We start from the raw sequence: 19,798 nt of genomic DNA, 5'->3' as shown, positions 1-19,798 counted from the left end.
AAGACACATATTAATCAAATTAACAAAGATCAAACACAAAGAACAAATATTAAAAGCAGCAAGGGAAAAACAACAAATAACACACAAGGGAATTCCCATAAGGATAACAGCTGATCTTTCAATAGAAACTCTTCAAGCCAGGAGGGAATGGCAAGACATACTTAAAATGATGAAAGAAAATAACTTACAGCCCAGATTATTGTACCCAGCAAGGATCTCATTCAAGTATGAAGGAGAAATCAAAAGCTTTTCAGACAAGCAAAAGCTGAGAGAATTCTGCACCACCAAACCAGCTCTCCAACAAATACTAAAGGATATTCTCTAGACAGGAAACACAAAAACAGTGTATAAACTCGAACCCAAAACAATAAAGTAAATGGCAATGGGATCATACTTATCAGTAATTACCTTAAACGTAAATGGGTTGAATGCCCCAACCAAAAGACAAAGACTGGCTGAATGGATACAAAAACAAGACCCCTACATATGTTGTCTACAAGAGACCCACCTCAAAACAGGGGACACATACAGACTGAAAGTGAAGGGCTGGAAAAAGATTTTCCATGCAAATAGGGACCAAAAGAAAGCAGGAGTAGCAATACTCATATCAGATAAAATAGACTTTAAAACAAAGGCTGTGAAAAGAGACAAAGAAGGTCACTACATAATGATCAAAGGATCAATCCAAGAAGAAGATATAACAATTATAAATATATATGCACCCAACACGGGAGCACCACAGTACATAAGACAAATGCTAACAAGTATGAAAGGAGAAATTAACAATAACACAATAATAGTGGGAGACTTTAATACCCCACTTACACCTATGGATAGATCAACTAAATAGAAAATTAACAAGGAAACACAAACTTTAAACGATACAACAGACCAGTTAGACCTAATTGATATCTATAGGACATTTCATCCCAAAACAATGAATTTCACCTTTTTCTCAAGCGCACATGGAACCTTCTCCAGGATAGATCACATCCTGGGCCATAAAGCTAGCCTTGGTAAATTCAAAAAAATAGAAATCATTCCAAGCATTTTTTCTGACCACAATGCAGTAAGATTAGATCTCAATTACAGGAGAAAAACTATTAAAAATTCCAACATATGGAGGCTGAACAACACGCTGCTGAATAACCAACAAATCACAGAAGAAATCAAAAAAGAAATCAAAATTTGCATAGAAACGAATGAAAATGAAAACACAACAATCCAAAACCTGTGGGACACGGTAAAAGCAGTCCTAAGGGGAAAGTTCATAGCAATACAGGCACACCTCAAGAAACAAGAAAAAAGTCAAATAAATAACCTAACTCTACACCTAAAGCAACTAGAAAAGGAAGAAATGAAGAACCCCAGGGTTAGTAGAAGGAAAGAAATCTTAAAAATTAGAGCAGAAATAAATGCAAAAGAAACAAAAGAGACCATAGCAAAAATCAACAAAGCCAAAAGCTGGTTCTTTGAAAGGATAAATAAAATTGACAAACCATTAGCCAGACTCATCAAGAAACAAAGGGAGAAAAATCAAATCAACAAAATTAGAAACGAAAATGGAGAGATCACAACAGACAACACAGAAATACAAAGGATCATAAGAGACTACTATCAACAATTATATGCCAATAAAATGGACAACGTGGAAGAAATGGACAAATTCTTAGAAAAGTACAACTTTCCAAAACTGGACCAGGAAGAAATAGAAAATCTTAACAGACCCATCACAAGCACGGAAATTGAAACTGTAATCAAAAATCTTCCAGCAAACAAAAGCCCCGGTCCAGACGGCTTCACAGCCGAATTCTACCAAAAATTTAGATAAGAGCTAACACCTATCCTGCTCAAACTCTTCCAAAAAATTGCAGAGGAAGGTAAACTTCCAAACTCATTCTATGAGGCCACCATCACCCTAATACCAAAACCTGACAAAGATCCCACAAAAAAAGAAAACTACAGGCCAATATCACTGATGAACATAGATGCAAAAATCCTTAACAAAATTCTAGCAATCAGAATCCAACAACACATTAAAAAGATCATACACCATGATCAAGTGGGCTTTATCCCAGGGATGCAAGGATTCTTCAATATCCATAAATCAATCAATGTAATACACCACATTAACAAATTGAAAAATAAAAACCATATGATTATCTCAATAGATGCAGAGAAAGCCTTTGACAAAATTCAACATCCATTTATGATAAAAACTCTCCAGAAAGCAGGAAGAGAAGGAACATACCTCAACATAATAAAAGCTATATATGACAAACCCACAGCAAACATTATCCTCAATGGTGAAAAATTGAAAGCATTTCCTCTAAAGTCAGGAACAAGACAAGGGTGCCCACTTTCACCATTACTATTCAACATAGTTTTGGAAGTTTTGGCCACAGCAATCAGAGCAGAAAAAGAAATAAAAGGAATCCACATTGGAAAAGAAGAAGTAAAACTCTCACTATTTGCAGATGACATGTTTCTCTACATAGAAAACCCTAAAGATTCCACCAGAAAATTACTAGAACTAATCAATGACTATAGTAAAGTTGCAGGATATAAAATCAACACACAGAAATCCCTTGCATTCCTATACACTAATAATGAGAAAACAGAAAGAGAAATTAAGGAAACAATTACATTCACCTTTGCAACAGAAAGAATAAAATACTTAGGAATATATCTACCTAAAGAAACTAAAGACCTATATATAGAAAACTATAAAACACTGGTGAAAGAAATCAAAGAGGACACTAATAGATGGAGAAATATACCATGTTCATGGATTGGAAGAATCAATATAGTGAAAATGAGTATACTACCCAAAGCAATTTATAGATTCAACGCAATCCCTATCAAGCTACCAACAGTATTCTTCACAGAGCTAGAACAAATAATTTCACAATTTGTATGGAAATACAAAAAACCTCAAATAGCCAAAGCATCCTGAGAAAGAAGAATGGAACTGGAGGAATCAACCTACCTGACTTCAGGCTCTACTACAAAGCCACAGTTATCAAGACAGTATGGTACTGGCACAAAGACAGAAATATAGATCAATGGAATAAAATAGAAAGCCCAGAGATAAATCCACGCACATATGGACACCTTATCTTTGACAAAGAGGGAAGAATATACAATGGATTAAAGACAATCTCTTTAACAAGTGGTGCTGGGAAATCTGGTCAACCACTTGTAAAAGAATGAAACTAGACCACTTTCTAACACCATACACAAAAATAAACTCAAAATGGATTAAAGATCTAAACGTAAGACCAGAAACTATAAAACTCCTAGAGGAGAACATAGGCAAAACACTCTCCGACATACATCACAGCAGGATCCTCTATGACCCACCTCCCAGAATATTGGAAATAAAAGCAAAAATAAACAAATGGGACCTAATTAACCTTAAAAGCTTCTGCACATCAAAGGAAACTATTAGCAAGGTGAAAAGACAGCCTTCAGAATGGGAGAAAATAATAGAAAATGAAGCAACTGACAAATAACTAATCTCAAAAATATACAAGCAACTCCTACAGCTCAACTCCAGAAAAATAAACGACCCAATAAAAAAATGGGCCAAAGAACTAAATAGACATTTCTCCAAAGAAGACATACAGATGGCTAACAAACACATGAAAAGATGCTCAACATCACTCATTATCAGAGAAATGCAAATCAAAACCACTATGAGGTACCATTTCACACCAGTCAGAATGGCTGCGATCCAAAAGTCTACAAATAATAAATGCTGGAGAGGGTGTGGAGAAAAGGGAACCCTCTTACACTGTTGGTGGGAATGCAAACTAGTACAGCCACTATGGAGAACAGTGTGGAGATTCCTTAAAAAACTGGAAATAGAACTGCCTTATGATCCAGCAATCCCACTGCTGGGCATACACACTGAGGAAACCAGAAGGGAAAGAGACACGTGTACCCCAATGTTCATCACAGCACTGTTTATAATAGCCAGGACATGGAAGCAACCTAGATGTCCATCAGCAGATGAATGGATAAGAAAGCTGTGGTACATATACACAATGGAGTATTACTCAGCCATTAAAAAGAATACATTTGAATCAGTTCTAATGAGGTGGATGAAACTGGAGCCTATTATACAGAGTGAAGTAAGCCAGAAGGAAAAACATAAATACAGTATACTAACGCATATATATGGAATTTAGAAAGATGGTAACAATAACCCGGTGTACGAGACAGCAAAAGAGACACTGATGTATAGAACAGTCTTATGGACTCTGTGGGAGAGGGAGAGGGTGGGAAGATTTGGGAGAATGACATTGAAACATGTAAAATATCATGTAAGAAACGAGTTGCCAGTCCAGGTTCAATGCACGATACTGGATGCTTGGGGCTAGTGCACTGGGACGACCCAGAGGGATGGTATGGGGAGGGAGGAGGGAGGAGGGTTCAGGATGGGGAACACATGTATACCTGTGGCGGATTCATTTTGATATTTGGCAATACGAATACAATTATGTAAAGTTTAAAAATAAAATAAAATTAGAAAAAAAAAAAAAAGAACTAGGACAGGGAAATCATAGTCTATAGACGATTACTTTGAGTGTGAAAACTTGTGCTTCAAGCTCTTTGGGGGGAAGGCAGTACGTATGATGTAACAAATAGGTATCTGAACTCTAGAGCTACCAGACAGCAGGATTTTAATCACAGCACTGCCATGAAGGATGGGGTGTGTGTGCTCACACACTCAGTCAGGCCTGACTCTTTGCGACCCCATGGACTGTAGCCTGCCAGGCTCCTCTGTCCATGGGATTTTCAGGGCAAGAATACTGGAGTAGGTTGCCTTTTCCTACTCCAAGAAGGATGGGGTGCCCTTGGCCAAATTTTTTACCTTCTCTGTGCTTCAGTTTCTTCATTGTAAAACAGAGCCAGGAACAACATAGTCCTCATAAAGTAATTACAAGGGATTAAATTAGTTAATGCCAACAAAGTGCTACAACAAGGTCTGGTGTTTGTAGCAAATGTTACATAATAGTTTTTACTATTATTATCTTTCAACAGAACATCTCAAAACTCTTCATAGCTCATTAATTTATTTAGTTTTGTGAGAAATCTAGGGGAAAAGCTTGGCTGTGAGAGCCTAAACTCTAAACAAAACTTGAAGGAGAAAGTTAAACAAGCCTAAAATTATCCGTGTAAAACCTAATTTATTCAAGTAGTGGAAATCCTTCTTTCTAGTACGTCTTCCAGTCAAGGAAAAAAATTTACACTAACAGTAACAAAATCCTGGTGTTTCTACTTAACATTTACACTAGCTTATTAAGATCTTTTTCTGGGCCTCACACGGAAATAACAGTGGCTAACTCAAAGCACATGGCGGTTGCTATGGAACTCAGAACAGTCTGTATGGAGGAACCACACAACAGGGACCAGTAGCAGGTACTATTAGAGACATTCACACACTGGTTTAAATCCATTACTCACTGCCCATAAAACTGTGTCTTGCTTACTTAACTCTCTGAGTTATAATTTTCTCATAAGTAAAAATGTACATTAAAAAAGTGAAGTATAAATAATCTAATCTAGCATTTCTCGAATGACTCAAAAAACTACCATGAATATCAGTTAAGTGGAAAGAAATTCCCAAGGTCTGCGGAGGTTTGCTTGCCCTTCTACTAATTGGTCATAAAATGTTTAAATTCTGCTTTGAACACCACATTCCTTGCTATCAGTTGCCAATCCTCCACTCGCAGGATTCTAGTCTGAAGCTGTTACTTGCCAGTTACTTGCTGCTTCTAATCTCCTGGGGTTAAATAACAGACCATCAGACATGTTAAAAATACACTATCAATTGCTACACAAGCTTATAAAGTATTCTTCTATAAAGAAAATACGTAAGTCTTAAGTTAAAGGGGAAGCCAAAAGAAAAATAAAAATATATCTTGAGACAAAGAAACAACCTACTAAAACTTCTGGGATGCAGCCAAAGCAGTTCTAAGAGGAAAGTTTATAGTATTAAAATCCTACATTAAGGGGAAAGAAAAGAACTCAAACAACCTAACTTTACACCTTAGGGAAGTATAAGAACAAACTAAGCCTAAAATTAGTAGAAGGAAAATAAAAATCACAGTGAAAATAAATGAAATAGAGACTAAAAGACCAAAAAAAAGAAAAAAAAAAAAAAATCAATGAAACCAAGAGCTTTTTTTTTTTTTTTGGAGAATGTAAAGAAAACAGACAAACCAGAAGCTACACTCACCAGGGAAACAGAATTCAGGTAACATCAGAAATGAAAATGGAGAGATTACAACTGATACAACAGAAATACAAAGCTAAGAGGATAAGAGGTGTACTATACAATAAGAAACTGCAAACCCTGGAAGAAACAGATGCATTCCTAGAAACAAAGCACCTACCTAAGTGAGGGAATCTCAGTTCTTAAACAAAGCATTAAAAATTAAATGTAGCTCTGATATACCTCCAGCACAGATAATTTCACTATGAACTGAAAATGGAACTTGAAATACAATTTTGCCCAGATCAGGGATTTCAAATTGCTCCCTGGAATGTATTTGACTGAGAGTAGGGGATTAGGGTGCCTAGAACAGAGCAGTGTTCCCTGATCCTGCAGCAAATAGAGCAGCCTTGGTTTCACCTTTTTCTACTACTAGTCTATTAAATAACATTTAAAGAGAGTTCCACAGAAGTTTTTATAAAGTCTGAATATCACAAATGTATGTGTACTTTCAGAAAATAGCAGGTATAGTTAAGTTTTCCCAAGCAACTCAGTAGAATATTTTAGGCTTTATTCAATATGGTAAGAAAACATAGAATCATCTAGTAACAAAGAGAATTTCTTTGTTTTTAAACAGGGTATTATCAGAGTCAGCTCCATTTTGTCTTTACCTACTTGTCATACAGTCTAAATCATTTGGATTCCAAGACCAAGGAAAATGGAACCACAGCAATGTATTCACATCTTAAAAGAATCTCCTCAGAACAACACTGCCTGACTGAAAGAAAGGGCTGCTGCTGCTGCTGCTTCTGCTAAGTCGCTTCAGTCATGTCCGACTCTGTGTGACCCCATAGACAGCTGCCCACTAGGCTCCTCTGTCCCTGGGATTCTCCAGGCAAGAACACTGGAGTGGGTTGCCATTTCCTTCTCCAATGCATGAACGTGAAAACTGAAAGTGAAGTCGCTGAGTCGTGCCCGACTCTTAGTGACCCCATGGACTGCAGCCTACCAGGCTCCTCCATCCATGGGATTTTCCAGGCAAGAGTACTGGAGTGGGGTGCCATTGCCTTCTCTGAAAGAAAGGGCTAGAGGAAATAAATTTTACCTTTCTATTTAATGTGTTAAAGGCAAATATTTAGACTTTGCACTCAGGAGAGAGACAGGAAGAGAGGGGACCAACCTTTATTCAGCACCTGTTCTTTGGTAAGCTCTTAAAAAAAAAGGACTTCCCCGGTGGCTCAGACAGTAAGGCATCTGTCTACAATGTGGGAGACGGGGGTTCGATCCTTGGGTTGGGAAGATCCCCTGGAGAAGGAAATGGTACCCCATTCCAGTACTATTGCCTAGAAAATCCCATGGACAGAGGACCCTGGTAGGCTGCAGGCCATGGGATCGCAAAGAGCTGGACATGACTGAGCGACTCTACTTTCTTTCTTTGATAAAAAAGGTACCACTCAGGGCATTTTACATTATTCCAACAAGGCAAAGTAGTATTAACTGCAAATCAAAAATGAAGGAGAAGTGCATAAAAGCTAAAAATCAGTGCCTCCATGATAGAATCAGAATCTGTTTGCTTAGCTGGTATCTACTGAGTAGTTACTAACTGCTACGTTTATGCTAAAAAAACTTCCTCTGTGTTAGTTTTTGCAGCAGTCCTATGCAGTAGAAACTAATGCAGAGACTGAGGCTACGCAGCTAACAAGTGGTAACACTGATACTTGTGCCCAGGTTCACTGTTATCAGAGTCCTTGCTGTGAGTCACTCAATTTTCCTTGTGAAATTCTGTACACCTTCCTGCTCACTGGAATAAAACTTAATAACCATGTATTTTAAGTCAACTCCAAATTATCTACCCGAAAAACAGGAGGAGTACCTTGGATGATATTAAATGATATCCTCAAAAACTTTTGTTTGGATTAGTAATGTACTTTGTGTACACATATCCAGAATGAGATGATATGGGGACCTCAGAAAAATAACAGAGGCATTCAGAATAATATTAAACCAAAGAATAGTTAACAACATAGCTAATTTAACAGTGTGGTTCCCCTGCTTAAAATCATTCCTTGTTTTTGTATGCTTGGTGAGAAAGCTCATCTCTTCTTATATTTAAATGAAGCCCCAAGCCAAACTGACCTGTTTCTCCCCTACCCACCTTTTGTGTTGTTTGTTTGTTTGTTTGTTTTGATTAGTCATAAGAAATAACAAAATGTTTTGGCTTTAAATATCTGCTAACCTAAAGAGATTTAAAAATTCTGTCAATATAAGACTTCATGATCTATTCTGCCTAATTATGTTGACTAAGTCACCGTAAGATTTGTCATAGGTAACATACTATAACCAACCCAAATAAAATTTTGAGTGAGCTCTAGGGAACATAAACAAATATAGATACTGGTAAATCTATGCTAGGGGATGTATTCTTAACTCTCAGTGTTAAATGATATCATACAGTAATCACAAAGGATTATTAACTATCTCCTACACTGTCCAAAGTCAGACAATAAATGGCTACTAAGGTGAAATAAGTATAATAAAACATCAGTTCAGTTCAGTCGCTCAGTCGTGTCCAACTCTTTGCGACCCCATGAATCACAGCACGCCAGGCCTCCCTGTCCATCACCAACTCCCAGAGTTCACCCAAACTCATGTGCGTTGAGTTGGTGATGCCATTCAGCCATCTCATCCTCTGTTGTCCCCTTCTCCTCCTGCCCCCAATCCCTCCCAGTATCAGGGTCTTTTTCCAATGAGTCAACTCTTCGCATGAGGTGGCCGAAGTATTGGAGTTTCAGCTTTAGCATCAGTCCTTCCAACAAACACCCAGGACTGATCTCCTTTAGGATGGACTGGTTGGATATCCTTGCAGTCCAAGGGACTCTCAAAAGTCTTCTCCAACACCACAGTTCAAAAGCATCAATTCTTCGGCACTCAGCTTTCTTCACAGTCCAACTCTGACATCCATACATGACTACTGGAAAAACCATAGCCTTGACTAGACGGACCTTTGTTTGCAAAGTAATGTCTCTGCTTTTTAATCTGCTGTCTAGGTTGGTCATAACTTTCCTTCCAAGGAGTAAGCGTCTTTTAATTTCATGGCTGCAGTCACCATCTGCAGTGATTTTGGAGCCCCCAAAAATAAAGTCTGACACTGTTTCCCCATCTATTTCCCATAAAGTGATGGGACCAGATGCCATGATCTTCGTTTTCTGAATGTTGAGCTTTAAGCCAACTTTTTCATTCTCCACTTTCACTTTCATCAAGAGGCTTTTGAGTTCCTCTTCACTTTCTGCCATAAGGGTGGTGTCATCTGCATATCTGAGGTTATTGATATTTCTCCCAGAAATCTTGATTCCAGCTTGTGCTTCTTCCAGCCCAGCGTTTCTCATGATGTACTCTGCATATAAGTTAAATAAGCAGGGTGACAATATACAGCCTTGACGTACTCCTTTTCCTATTTGGAACCAGTCTGTTGTTCCATGTCCAGTTCTAACTGTTGCTTCCTGACCTGCATACAGATTTCTCAAGAGGCAGGTCAAGTGGTATTCCCATCTCTTTCAGAATTTTCCACAGTTTCTTGTGATCCACACAGTCAAAGGCTTTGGCATAGTCAATAAAGCAGAAATAGATGTTTTTCTGGAACTCTCTTGCTTTTTCTATGATGCAGTGGATGTTGGCAATTTGGTCTCTGGTTCGTCTGCCTGTTCTAAAACCAGCTTGAACATCTGGAAGTTCACGGTTCATGTATTGCTGAAGCCTGGCTTGGAGAATTTTGAGCATTACTTTACTAGCATGTGAGATGAGTGCAATTGTGCGGTAGTTTGAACATTCCTTGGCATTGCCTTTCTTTGGGATTGGAATGAACACTGACCTTTTCCAGTCCTGTGGCCACTGCTGAGTTTTCCAGCAGTGGGAGCAATTTGCTGGCATATTGAGTGCAGCACTTTCACAGCATCATCTTTCAGGATTTGGAATAGCTCAACTCGAATTCCATCACCTCCACTAGCTTTGTTCGTAGTGATGCTTTCTAAGGCCCACTTGACTTCACATTCCAGAGCGTCTGCCTCTAGGTGAGTGATCACACCATTGTGATTATCTGGGTCGTGAAGATCTTTTTTGTACAGTTCTTCTGTGTATTCTTGCCACCTCTTCTTAATATCTTCTGCCAACAGAATGGGAAAGACTAGAGATCTCTTCAAGAAAATTAGAGACACCAAAGGAACATTTCATGCAAAGATGGGCTCGATAAAGGACAGAAATAATAAAACATGCTAGGTGTCAAATTGTGGAACTACAGAAGAATTGCAAAAGAGATTCCATGTTATAATTGAAAATATGATACAAATCAAATAGAAAACTGAATTCAGAAAGAATTTAATGTCACAATAAGGGATTTTGATAATTGCTTTAAAATTTTAGTGTTCAAATACAACAGCTCCTTGTAAAGGAATAAAGGCACATCACAACTATGCCTGATTTTTTTTTTATCAGTAGTAGGATAATCTCTTAGACTCAAGGTTTGAGATGTAAAACTTTCCTATTTTCTCCTCTGCCTCCTATTCATAATTTAAAATATAAGGATAATTTTACTGTCACATTTTCTCCTTTTTCACGACAAACTCAGCCACAGAACAAAATAACACTTACGCAGGACACCTACCTTACACCCAAAATGAGACTTGCTTCTCGCCTACTCATTTTCTGTTCAAATCCTCCTTTATAGTAGGATGAAAAGCTCTGAACAGGGAAAAAATAGCGAGAAATGATTAGTTCCACGTATGAAGGGGCATGACCTCGACCCCACCACACAGCTGCAGTGGGAGTGACAGATTTTCCAGAAGTCAACCTGGAATTGTGGTGGGGTAGGGCAGGAGAGCACTGGACAAGGAACCTGGGCATCACTCAAAGCACGTCAGCAATGGTTTCCACTTTCCAGTATGTCAATGTTCCTACACTGAAGGAATAAAAGAGACCGGTAGAAACAAAAGGCTTCAATTTTTTCTAAGCTCTACAGGGACTTTCTCAATGGATAACCTTGACCAAGTTACTGCTGAGATGACAGACATCTTTTTAACCTACAACACTGGCTGACTGAGAAAGAGGAGGAGAAACTGACAAAATAGAGAGGACATCAGGAGAGCAGACAGGAAGGCCAAGAGGGAGCAGAAGACTCCCTCTTGGATTGTAGGGTCAGTGTGGCTGGAGAGGCCCGAGCAGGGAGGAGAGGAGTGGCAGGGGAGGGGCTGAGGCCACGGGGAGGGCCCTGGAGGTCGGGAACGATGGGGGCTTTACTCTCAGGGGCAGGATGGCCAGAGCACTGGGCACCCAGATTTGACTTGGACGACTCCAGGGCTTCCCTGGAGACTCAGTGAGTAAGAATCCGCCTGCCGGTGCAGGAGACAGGGCTTTGTCTCTGATCTGGGAAGATCCCACAGGCCATGGAGCAACCAAGTCCACAGGCCACAACTACTGAGGCTGTGCTCTAGGGCCCGGGAGCCACAACTACTGAGCACACGGCCACCACTAGTGAAGCCTGTGCACACTAGAGCCCATGCTCCCCAACACGAGAAGCCCACACAGCAACCAGAGAGCAGTCCCCACGTGCTGCATCTACAGAGACGCCCACGCAGCAAGGAAGCCCCGCACAGCCAAAAATAGATGCATACATGAGATTAATTCAAAGGATTACTCTGCTGTGCGGAGACAGGTACAGAGTAGAGGCAGGAGACCAGTAAGAGGGCACAACCATAATCTAGGCAAGAGACAGGGGTGGTTTGGAGCAAACTGGTAGAAGAGGAAGAAGTCAGAGCCGTCAGATTTGGGGTGGATATGGAGAGCAGAAATGACCTTTGCTTGGACTGAATGTGGAATATGAGAAAAAGCAGGGAGAGATGACGTGGTAAACACTGCCGTGTTCAGCACAGAGCCCCCTTCAGCAGTAAGGCACTTGCTCCTCAGACCCCAGGGCTGCTTCTGGCAGACAGCACTCTGCTGTCAAACTCCAGCAAGGGCCTCGGCTGAAGAATGCCACGCCCCCTTCCCAGGGCAGCCTCTAGCTGACGACCGGCTGACCTCATGGTACAAACACTGGAGTTCTCCAGGGCTCAGTCTGTGAGCTCCTTTTCTATATTTACTTCCCAGGTGATGTCATTTAGTTTCATGGCCCCTTGCCACAACCTGGGACAACCACGATGAGTCACCTGAGAGTCAGAGCCCCCACCCTGTGCCCCCCACCGGCTGCCTCAACCCTTGCTAAGACTGCACTGCAGCCTAAATTATCCCTCCATCCTTCTTCCCTTTCTTGCCTTCTGGAGCTGTTGATCCTCAGAGCATTCTCTAATAAACTAACAGCTTGCTAATCTGTGTCTCATTCTGCTTTCCAGAGAACTTCAACTGCAAATGACTGCAAGGTTTCTGGCCTAAACTGCCAATTATTGACTTAGAGGAGGAATGGTTATTTGTTTTTTGTGGGTAATGGATATCAGGAGATTGGTTTTGGTTATATTAAGTTTCAGATGTCTACTATGTATGTTAAGTGGAGGAAATGTCTGACCTGGGGATAACATTGGGGAATTATGAGTACACAGGTGGTATTTAAAGCCATGAGACTAAATGAGATCACCTGGAGCCGGAGTGTAGCTAAGAAGTAGGAAGACTGAGCCCCAGAGACTGCAACATTCAGCAGCAGAGAAACGGAGGGGGTCAGTAACAGACACTGGGTAGGCCCGGCAGTGCGGGGGAGGAGAAGCAGGCGCCCCAAGTGACCAAGTGGAAACAGTTTCCAGGGCTTCTGACAGGCCAAATAGGAGCAGAGCTGAGGCTAGACCTCTGGATTTAACCTTTGCTGGATGGCATCACTGACTCGATGGACGTGGGTCTGGGTGAACTCCGGGAGTTGGTGATGGACAGGGAGGCCTGGCGTGCCGCGATTCATGGGGTTGCAAAGAGTCGGACACGACTGAGCGGCTGATCTGATCTGATCTGAAACCTAAGGCTAAGTGAAGGGACTGGGCATGAAGGTTTGATTAGAGTGAGTTTAGGAGAGAACAGGAAGAAAGGAATGGGAGACAGCAGAGAGACACAACTGTTTTCAGGAGCTCTCAGAGAAAACTGCATGCGTGAACTCAACTTTACCAAGGAAAAACATACATACATGACTGAATGTGCACATGTTTCTAAAATGTGAACTCTTTCCTAAGGAATGATAAATAAGTATGTGCTTGCATAAAACAAAATCTGAAAGTATATACCCCCTCAGTGTTATTTTGGGGTGGTGGAATTATGAATATTATTTTCTTCATGTTCATTTATACTTTCTAAATTTTCAACAATGAACATGGTTACTTATACAATTTTTTTTTTTTAAAGGACTAAATAAAGGAAACCAAGGAAATTACTAGAGTGTAAAAAGAGTCCCAGGGAGCCAGATCTGGTCATTTATATAACTTGTTCTTTTTGACCAGCTTGTCATAAATTTCCATTGGTAATAATCCCCTGACAATCCTTCAACAAATGCTTTAGCACCTAATATGTGCCAGGAACTTTTCAAATGAGGCAAGTGAAATTCTGTCCTTCACCACACGGTTGTTCCTCTGTCTGTGTACCAGTGCTGTGAGGAATGTAAGGTACCACCCCAAACTCCAAGTAATTAACAATCCAGTAAGAAAACAAAAAACAATCTCCTCCTCCAAACTGGAAGGGAATCAAATCATTTAAGTACACATATTAACATGGACAAATTATGTATATATACACAAGCACACACACACACACAGGAATATATAAAAGAATAAGAGCTGCATAGGGAATATACATACAGGAGCAGGGCTCTAACAGAGGAAGAACAGCTGGCTTTAAGGTTTCCCTCAAGCAGCTAAAATTTCTACTAGATGCATACCTTACTCCCTAACATTTCTATGAGTATCTACCTTTGGGAGTTCCAAATTTTGAAGTGTTCAGCATACAATAAACATAAATTGATGATATTTCATGAAATGCCATTTCCACTATATTCACAAAGTTCACTAAAGCGGCTATTACATCCAAACAAACTTTTTACTTTGTTTTTTTTCCAGGTAGAAAAGGTGACTAAGACAAGGTTAAAATCTAGCATCTGGATGAGGCTCAGACCATAAATACTGACCTGCTTTAAAGTAAGTCAATCTGTAAGCACACAATCATCACGATCCTTCTGAAGGAACTAGATCATTTTTGAGGACAGACATTTAATATTTGGGGTTATATATAGAAAAGTAGACAGAAGACAAAATCATGCCTTCTAAACTCATATGGAGTTTAGGTTTTATATTACATAATTTTCCATTGAAATTGGAAGCCCTTTGAAGCTTACAAATATAACATACCAATACTGCATTACATTATTAGCTTATATAGAAACAGGCAGTGCAGAACTGTTTTCTGACAACATTGGTGGGTCAACAAAAGGGTAAGATTCACAAAAAAATGTGACTACAATAAGGAACAACTATATCAAACAGATGGAGTAGACAATTATATTTTTCTAATAGAATTTCCAAGAACAGAAAGAGTGGGATTTATTCTGTTGTCTATTTGAAAGATACTCTGATCCTTACAAATTATTATTTGTATTATTTTACTCATAAAATATATAAATATATAAACAAAAGTCAAAATAATTTTCTTACTAAAATTAACATTGAATGCTATAGTGCTGCTGCTGCTGCTGCTAAGTCGCTTCAGTCGTGTCCCACTCTGTGCGACCCCATAGACGGCAGCCCACCATGCTCCCCCGTCCCTGGGATTCTCCAGGCAAGAACACTGGAGTGGGTTGCCATTTCCTTCTCCAATGCATGAAAGTGAAAAGTGAAAGTGAAGTCACTCAGTCGTGTCCGACTCTAGTGACCCCATGGAGTGCAGCCTACCAGGCAGCCTACTAGGCTTTTCCGCCTAGAAAATCCATGGGATTTTCTAGGCAAAAGTACTGGAGTGGGGTGCCATTGCCTTCTCCACTGTAGTGCTATATATTATAAAAAATGATGTGAAATGAACCAAGTTAAATGAAAGTCTTCATTAGCTAATTTAGTCAATCACTTGAAACATAACAGTCCTCCAAACAACCAGAAAAATACATCATTCCATAGTCTTAAGAGAAGAAATACCTTTTACATTTAACATAAAGTATAAACCTTAATTATATAGAATCATCTATTTGATTTATAGATCCACAGAAGGATAGTTTTAATTAGTGTTATTTCCATGAATTTCACCTAACCATAAAAACAATTTAAGTCCAATTTTAAAAACTTGTATTCAAGTAAAAAGGCAAATTCACAAATAGAAAAATAAAAGCCTCAAAAAAAGATGAACGACTTGGGTTTTTCTCCAGAAAAAAATTAGGGGTAATTAGACAATAGCTGAGTCAATAAACATACATAAATACTTTAAAAAATTAAGTAAAAGGCTCTGATTCAAAATAGCAGACTGAATAATTAGTCTTTTACTTTGCAAAGGCTCTTTGAAATGAGAAATGAGGTATTTTAAACAAGAAAAATCCACAATAGGCCTAGAAAACAAGAAATGGAACAAGTACCAAAGCAGAAAGTTCAAAGAAATCCTGAAAGGTTGAAAACAGGTAAGACTGCACTAAATACAGAAAAATCACAGCAACCCAATCACCAGAGGAAAGAAAGAAGAAAACACTAAATTCAGGGTCAACAAACACAAAACATAACTTCAGGATAATTAACTGAACCAGGACGGCAGACAGACCATTCCTAACTCCATTAGTACAGGGCATGAGGGCTGCCACCTGCCACCTCAGCCCTCAGGCCAAAAAAGAGAACCGTATGCCTATAATGCATCTTAGTGTACAGAGCAGGTCCCAAGGGAAGCAGAGAGGCTTAGCAACAGACAACGTTTCAGAACCCAGAGGGCTGAAGAGAGGGGCATTTATACCAAGGAGTAAAATTCACACAATACTCAACCACTCCTGGGTTCTGCAGGTTCCCAGACAGCCTCTGGGCTCCTTGCTTCCAACGAGATGTGACTGTGGACATAACCCACCTCCGTGCTCATAGCACACTGCCAATCCTCTCATTCAATTAAACTGTTGAAGCCAATCTACCAAACTGCTGAAAGAGGCCACGAATATGAGTTCCAGGAGCAGAGACACATTGGAAGGAAAAAACCTAAGAAGATCTTACAGAACAAACAGCTGTATATGTAAAGAGGGAAAGAAACAAACTCTCCATACATTCCATGTGAAAGAAACTATTCTAGGCAACATTCCAGAAAAATGGGGCCGAGGGAAGTATGAGAAAAAGAAAGATGAGATATAAGAACAAACTGATGTTAAAGAATAGAAGGAGCAAATACACTTTGAGAAAAAATGAAGAGAGAGCCCATAGGAACCTGAGTCGAACCTTCTCCTTTGAGTGACAGGAATTAGTGACAGGAATTTATTGGCGCGTGACTGCAGTCCCTATCTGTTAGTAGCTGGTTCAATAATGAACAGAGTTATAAAATCAAAACACTGGAAATGCCAAGCTTATGAACTTGGCTTTCTGAGATCAATGTCAAGGGAAAGTATGCATATTTTTCATTCTTCAATTTCCCTGGAACAATTAATGTTTAAAGAATTACTTTTAAAAACTAATATCTTCACTGAGGTTTAATTACGATGATGATAGATACTCCAAGAGGCTTCACTGCAAACTGGATGAGTAGTACTTTGTGGAAAAGAGGCCAGAAGAAAGCCACTTGTCTTAACTTGAAGCCCACAGAGGGAAGGGGAAAGGGGGGCCGGGTGTGTGTGTGCATCCCTTTCCTCTTATTAAGAAATGCTGGGGCCGCCTTTCAGGATACCCGTGACGGTCTCTTAAACTAGGCCACCTTATCTGTGAGCCTCCACAGAGCAGTGAAACGTTTCTCATTGTCTTTCTCTCCCTTCCTTTACAACGTTAAATAATATAATTCTACAAAACATGACTCTTTTTATAAGTCTGTCTACTGAAGATCATCAAATAGGAGAGAAATGATTTCTGAAAGTCTCCCAATTTACTATACATAAACATGTAGCAGTAAAGGATGAGATGGTTAGATAGCATCACTGACTCAATGGACATGAATGTGAGACTCTTCAGGAAATAGTGGAGGACACAGGAGCCTGGTGTGCTGCAGTCCCTGGGGTTGCAAAGAGTCGGATACCACTTAGGGACTGGACAACAACAAACGTGGAAAAACACTTAAACATTTACGTCACTATTTCCAGGCATACTGCTCTATTTCCACTGACCATCACCTAGTCCCTGGACTGTCTCAATGCCCTTTCAACACATTTCACAGCTTCTCCTCTGGCTTATTCTAGTCTGTTGCCCTCCTGCTCATAACCTTCCAAAGGCTTTCCATCAGACTTAAAATCTGCAGTCCTTGTCACAGTCGATTTGGCCCTAAGTGATGTGGGCCCAAATGACCACTATTCCTTCCACACACTCATACTGGAGTTACTCCTACTGCTAAACTCATTCCCACCTCAGGATCTCTACAGCATTCCCACCACCTAGGAAGCTCTTCAGATGTTCACATGGTCTGTTCCCTTCTCAGAGAGACCTTCCCTAACCTATCTAACACAGACTCTTCTCTGCTGTTAAAAAATCAACCTCTTACTCTGATTTGGGTGGCCCAGTGGTAAAGATTCCACCTGCAATGCAGGAGACACAGGAGACACAGGTTTGATTCCTGAGTCAGGAAGATCCCCTGGAGGAGGAAATGGCAACTCGCTCCAGTATTTTTGCCTGGACAATTCCATGGACAAAAAGGAGCCTGGTGGGCTACAGTCCATGGGGTTGCAAAGAGTCGGACAATTGAAGTGACTAGGATGCATGCACCCTGATTTAGTTTTTTAAAGAAAACTAAACTTCTAACTTCAATACCTCTACATATTATATTATTATATATCTTGCTGCTGCTGCTAAGTCGCTTCAGTCGTGTCCGACTCTGTGTGATCCCATGGACTGCAGCCTACCAGGCTCCCCCGTCCCTGGGATTCTCCAGGCAAGAACACTGGAGTGGGTTGCCATTTCCTTCTCCAATGCATGAAAGTGGAAAGTGAAAGTGAAGTCGCTCAGTCGTGTCCGACTCTTAGCGACCCCATGGACTGCAGCCTACCAGGCTCCTCCGTCCATGGGATTTTCCAGGCAACAGTACTGGAGTGGGGTGCCATTGCCTTCTCCCATTATATATCTTACTTATCTGTTAATTGTCTCCACTAAAAAGTAAACTAGAGGGCAGTGTCTTTATCTGGTTCATGACCACCTCGCACTCCCCACAATTGCGTCTAGTATGGAGCAGGTGCTTCCCTGTGGCTCAGCTGGTAAAGACTCTGCCTGCAATGCGGGAGACCTGGGTTTGATCCTGGATTGGGAACGTTCCCTGGAGAAGGGAAAGGCTACCCACTCCAGTGTTCTGGCCTGGAGAATTCCATGGACTGTACAGTCCATGGGGTTGCAAAGAGTCGGACATGATTGAGCAACTTCCACTTTCACGCAGTAGGTGCTTAATGAACATTGGTTGAATGAATGCTATTAGTAAATACCTATTAATACTTAAGATGAAATATAAACAGGAAAGCAGAAGATAAACACATGCTCCTTCTAATCACAGACATGCATTTTCAATCGGCAAAATCACTTATAGTTCTTTCGTCCCTGAGTTTAATTATCTGTCCACTTGTCATCCTTTTAAAGTATGGTTATTGTTCATAACTAAGCCTCAGGGGCCTATAATGCCTTTGCTGAAACAAGTCACTCATTCTCAAATTGCTGTAAGCCAAGCTGATGTATCCCAGATCTTCTGTTTCCCAGAAGTCAGTGTTAATGCTGCATTGCTTCCGTGAGCTTTCTGGGCATGGTCTCCAGGCGTCACAAACCCCAGCTCACTAGGCTATATAGCTTCTTAGATACCTACTACCATTCATTCTTCACTTAGATTCCACTCAGCAGAGTAGCCGTGATGCTGGTAGATGGATGTATAAGCTCTATAGGGTTTCAAAGTTGGAATCATATAATTTCAAGTTTGAGACAGCCAGGTGTGGTGGTACAAGGAAGCTAGTTTCAAATTTCAAGATGAAATAAATTTGGGGGTATACTCCATCTGGACAGGGACCATGTCTGTTTTGTTCACCGGCTATGCCCAGGCCCTGGCACAGGACAATCACTGAATGAATAAATGAACACTAATTAAACAAGGAAAGTAAATTATCTCAGAGTTGATGTAATACTACTAAAAGGAATATAGTAATTAGCAAAGTCAGGAATAAGCATAGATATAATATGCCCAGGAAACTTCAAAGTAAGTTTAGATTTCTAACTAAACTATTTTTTTTAACTTACAGGAGTTGAAATCTTCTTCGCAGTTTCTGTGATTACTTGTCCTAGAGGTTTCCAGATCTGAAATGCGTAGCGACCTAAATATAATAGTAACAGGAATAAAGGCAAATACATTTTCTGTAATGAAAGCCAATACCCACAAGGTGCTCACCATAGCAGTTATTTATAGTCTACTTTATATATGTTAGTTTAATAACTATTTCAAAACCTA

General features: G+C 40.1%; 1 protein-coding gene across 2 annotated transcripts in view; it reads right to left on the bottom strand.

Moving 5' to 3' along the window:
• Nucleotides 1-19,798, bottom strand: part of DNAJC15 (DnaJ heat shock protein family (Hsp40) member C15) — an 84,134-nt gene that overhangs the window by 28,143 nt on the left and 36,193 nt on the right. For both annotated transcript variants that reach the window (XM_061434497.1, XM_061434496.1), the window contains exons 3-4: nucleotides 19,591-19,664; nucleotides 10,881-10,957 (exon numbers count right to left, since the gene is read on the bottom strand). In XM_061434497.1, the coding sequence (XP_061290481.1) occupies nucleotides 10,881-10,957; nucleotides 19,591-19,664 (151 nt within the window). The remainder of the gene's footprint in view (nucleotides 1-10,880; nucleotides 10,958-19,590; nucleotides 19,665-19,798) is intronic.

This window comes from Bos javanicus, chromosome 12 (genome assembly GCF_032452875.1).
Source record: "Bos javanicus breed banteng chromosome 12, ARS-OSU_banteng_1.0, whole genome shotgun sequence".
Classification (NCBI taxonomy): Eukaryota; Metazoa; Chordata; class Mammalia; order Artiodactyla; family Bovidae; genus Bos; species Bos javanicus.
The sequence above is the reverse complement of the archived record's forward strand: the minus strand, read 5'-3'. Positions and strand labels throughout refer to the sequence as shown.